Source organism: Apium graveolens, chromosome 6, assembly GCF_009905375.1.
Source record: "Apium graveolens cultivar Ventura chromosome 6, ASM990537v1, whole genome shotgun sequence".
NCBI lineage: Eukaryota > Viridiplantae > Streptophyta > Magnoliopsida > Apiales > Apiaceae > Apium > Apium graveolens.
In genome coordinates, this window is record NC_133652.1 from 153,186,663 (window position 1) to 153,190,414 (window position 3,752).

The following is a 3,752-nucleotide window of genomic DNA, read 5'->3' on the forward strand; positions in this document are numbered from 1 at the left end:
TCTTGACATACCCACCATTTCTCAACTCATTACTCCAACACTGGTCTCTACTCAAAACCCTTCTTAAACCCACTTCCCCTATAACACTTCTCCAATTATTATTTAACCATTCCACTCATCCTGAGGTAATCTACTCTTTCTTCAAATGGTCTCAAGTTCATTATAAGCTTTCACATTGTCTTGAACATTATTGTAGACTCTTTCATTTACTTGCAAATGCTAAAAAGTATAGAAAGATTCGATCTTTATTGCATTTATTTGTTAATATGGAGAGGATAGCTGTTCTTCTGTGTTTCATACTCTTTTGAATTTTGGTGATAGGGTTTCTTATAGTTCTGTGATTGTTGATATGTTGATTTTGGCCTATGTTAATAATTGTCATGTGACTTTGGCTTTAGAGGGGTTTGAGAGAGCTGGGGATTATGGGTTTAGGTTGTCGGTTTTTTTCGTGTAATGCTTTGTTGAATTTGGTTGTCAAAGAGGGGAGGTTTCGGGTTGTTGAGTTTTTGTATAAGGAGATGATTAGGAGGAGGGTTGAGCTTAATTTGATTAGTTTTAATATTGTAATTAATGGGTTTTGTAAGGCTGGGAAGTTGCATAAGGCTAGTGATGTTGTTGAGGATATGAAGGTGTGGGGGATTGAGCTGTCGGTCATTACTTATAACACGCTAATTGATGGGTATTGTAAGAAGGGGAGTACAGGGAAAATGTTGAAAGCTGATGCGTTATTGAAGGAAATGGTGGCTAATAAAATTTCACCGAATGAAGTTACGTATAGTATACTCATTGATGGGTTTTGCAAGGATGGAAGTGTATCTGCCGCTGTGAGAATTTTTAAGGAAATGCAAGTTCAGGGGTTCACATCTAGTGTGGTTGCTTATAATGCACTAATTAACGGGCTTTGTAGTGATGGGGAAATAGATAAAGCTCTTGTTTTGAGGGATGAGATGGCGGCCTCAGGTTTGCAGCCGAATATTGTTACTCTCAATGCTCTTATAAATGGGTTATCTAAGAAGAATATGCTGAAGGAAGCTAAAGACTTGTTTGATGGCATTGTTAAACAAGGTTTGCATGCAAATGTACTTACATATAATACATTAATTGATGCCTATTGCAAAGCTGGAGAACTAGAAGAAGCAATCAAGCTACGTAGTCTGATGTTGGACCACACGGTCATCCCCGATGTTTCGACCTATAATTGTTTTATTGGTGGTTATAGTAGAAAGGGGAACAATGAAGCTGCTAGTAAGCTTTTAGATGAAATGAGGGATAAGGGCCTGCGTCCCAATGTTGTTACTTACAACATCCGAGTAGATGCATTATGCAATATGGGAAAATCAAGAGATGCGGTCAAACTTTTAGATGAGATGTTTGACTTGGGTTTGAGACCATCTCACATAACATACAACATTTTGATGGATGGTTATTGCAGGGAAGGCAATCTGCGAGCAGCTTTAAATTTGAGGAGACGAATGGAGAAACAAGGGCTGCAACCAAATATTGTAACATATAATGTGTTACTTAAGGGCTTATGCGAGAAGGGGAAGCTGGAAGACGCGAATACATATCTGAATCAGATGCTGGAGAAGGGTTTAATCCCTAATAAAATAACCTATGACATTGTTAGAGAAGGGATGATAGAGAAGGGATTTGTTCCAGATATTGACGGGCATCTCTACACTAGTTCTGTAAGCACTTGACTTGCACAAACAATATGGATTGGTACCATTGCCAACGAGATTAACTTATAAATTGAAAAGTTGACAGACTGCCAATTTGTATTTGTACCTTGGAGAAAGGAGTATCCAGACAGAAAAAGTTCATGCAAGTGTATTTGTCTTAATACTTTAAGTACTGCAATAGTACTAGTCTATTACAAAAAACATTGTTTTATAGGTCAAAACACGCTAAACTTCCCAAATATTTTTAGAATTTGCTCATTGTGTTCTTGAGTTGTGTATTAATGAACGAACTTATAATCTTTTAGGAAAAAGCTTAATATTAACCGACTATTGGATGGTCAACGTCCAATTTGTAATATAATCTTTTAAAATTAATGAAGAGCTAGAAATTTTGAGATGAGCAAAAAGTTGTGAATAGCACGCTTATCCCTCTACTATTATTTTTCTTGATCAATAATCTTTATCCACTAGATGCTAAAAAATATTATGGGATTTAACTCTAAAGTTGTCTCAGTTATTATGTAACTGTACAATCTCTATAAAAACAAGTGGAGAGAAGGTTAAATGTGAACTTGTAAATAAGAAACTCTCAAATGCTCTTTGTGCAGAATGTGAGAAATCTAGTTCCCATATGATTGATAAGAGGAGCTAAACTTGGATTGTGGATTTCTTGCAGCATTAAATATTAGTTAAGACATAGGTGAATATCCCAAGTTGGACTGTATTTTGGATGGACAACTAAGGTTTGGTTATCATCATACATATGCATGTGAGTATGTTTGCCTGAACTAAGTTACGAGTTTATATGGACATTTTTAATGGAATTTTGGCTGTTTCATTTTCATCGAAATCTTTAATGGTTACTGACTTGTTGGCTAATAAGAACCGCCTGTAGTCAAGTTGTAGTATGCTATATTTATGATCCATTTATCTTCTAGTCTTCTTTGTAGAGACCGCAGAGCTCCATGTTAAGGACAGAAGCAATATCGGTGCTTTGGTATCGCATGATTTCGTTCTTGGTGGAAATCAGGTATTACAAATCTACATATTTGGATAAATAGGTTTTGTCAGAAGTTAGTATGACCAATATGCATATGCGAATAGAGCTAGAGAATATTACTTGGAGTAAAGAATGGAGCTCTAATAGTTACATATAATTTTGTTCTTTTGGAAGTTAAAATATGATGTGTGTAAGCGTATATTATTTGATGAATAGGGTATCAAAAAGACCCCTCTAAAATTGGAAACTGTAGTATCCTTTACTTATACCCATATATAAATATGATCATTTGATCTTGTTGTAGGATTACTGGGCTATTTGTCTTCATAAGAAATCTCCGAAGTATTCCTGTTAGTCTCCGAGATTTCTGTATTTCGTTAACATTTAAAAATTTAGACTTGTAGATTCCAGAGAGTTTCACCGTAAAAAAGTGTTGGAGTCTCATTTCATGTTCAGAAACCGGCAATTTTCTGAGGACATTAGCCTAAAGTTTGCACCAAACTGGAGCTTAAGAAGCGGTGCAAGAAAGCGAAGTTGAAGAATGCTTTCAGCCTTGGTAATGATGAATAATTCAGCTCTTTTGCTTGCATATCTGTGATTTTCTGAGGAGCATAGATGGGACATTAATAGATGTAGAATATTTTTATTGGCACTATGGCCAGTTTCCGCTTGTCTAAGTCGATCTTTGTCTAGACACTGTTGATGCAGGCTGCGATATTATAAAATAATAGAGTATTCTCGATTTTTTTAAGACATGGCCATATTGTAGATAGAATGTACTGTAAGTTACAGTCTGTAACGGTGGTTTTCCCGAAGACACAAGTGTGATCACCTTGTTCAGGTAAAAAAAATTCTTTTCTAGGTGTATTCTTTTCTCCCAGATTGTTTTGTTGATAACTGCTTTTACTTTGCATGATTCTGTTTTTTAAATACAGCTGTTGCGCAAATCAATCTTTAATACGCCAGTTTTGGGGGAATTTCATAGTGTTATTTCATGTTTGCAAATTGTGGGTGATAATAAGGCGGCCTCAATGATTGAGGCGAAAGAAGCTATAATGTGGTGGGATTAA

At 35.8% G+C, this 3,752-nt stretch overlaps 1 protein-coding gene across 1 annotated transcript; it reads left to right on the forward strand.

The window, feature by feature from the left end:
- The first annotated feature begins 288 nt into the window (after positions 1 to 288).
- On the forward strand, positions 289 to 3,752 carry LOC141665539 (uncharacterized). The gene is made up of 5 exons (XM_074471524.1): positions 289 to 1,688; positions 2,633 to 2,712; positions 3,079 to 3,215; positions 3,452 to 3,504; positions 3,618 to 3,752. The coding sequence occupies exons 1-5, from the start codon at positions 423 to 425 to the stop codon at positions 3,750 to 3,752; spliced, it is 1,671 nt and encodes a 556-aa protein (XP_074327625.1). The 5' UTR covers positions 289 to 422.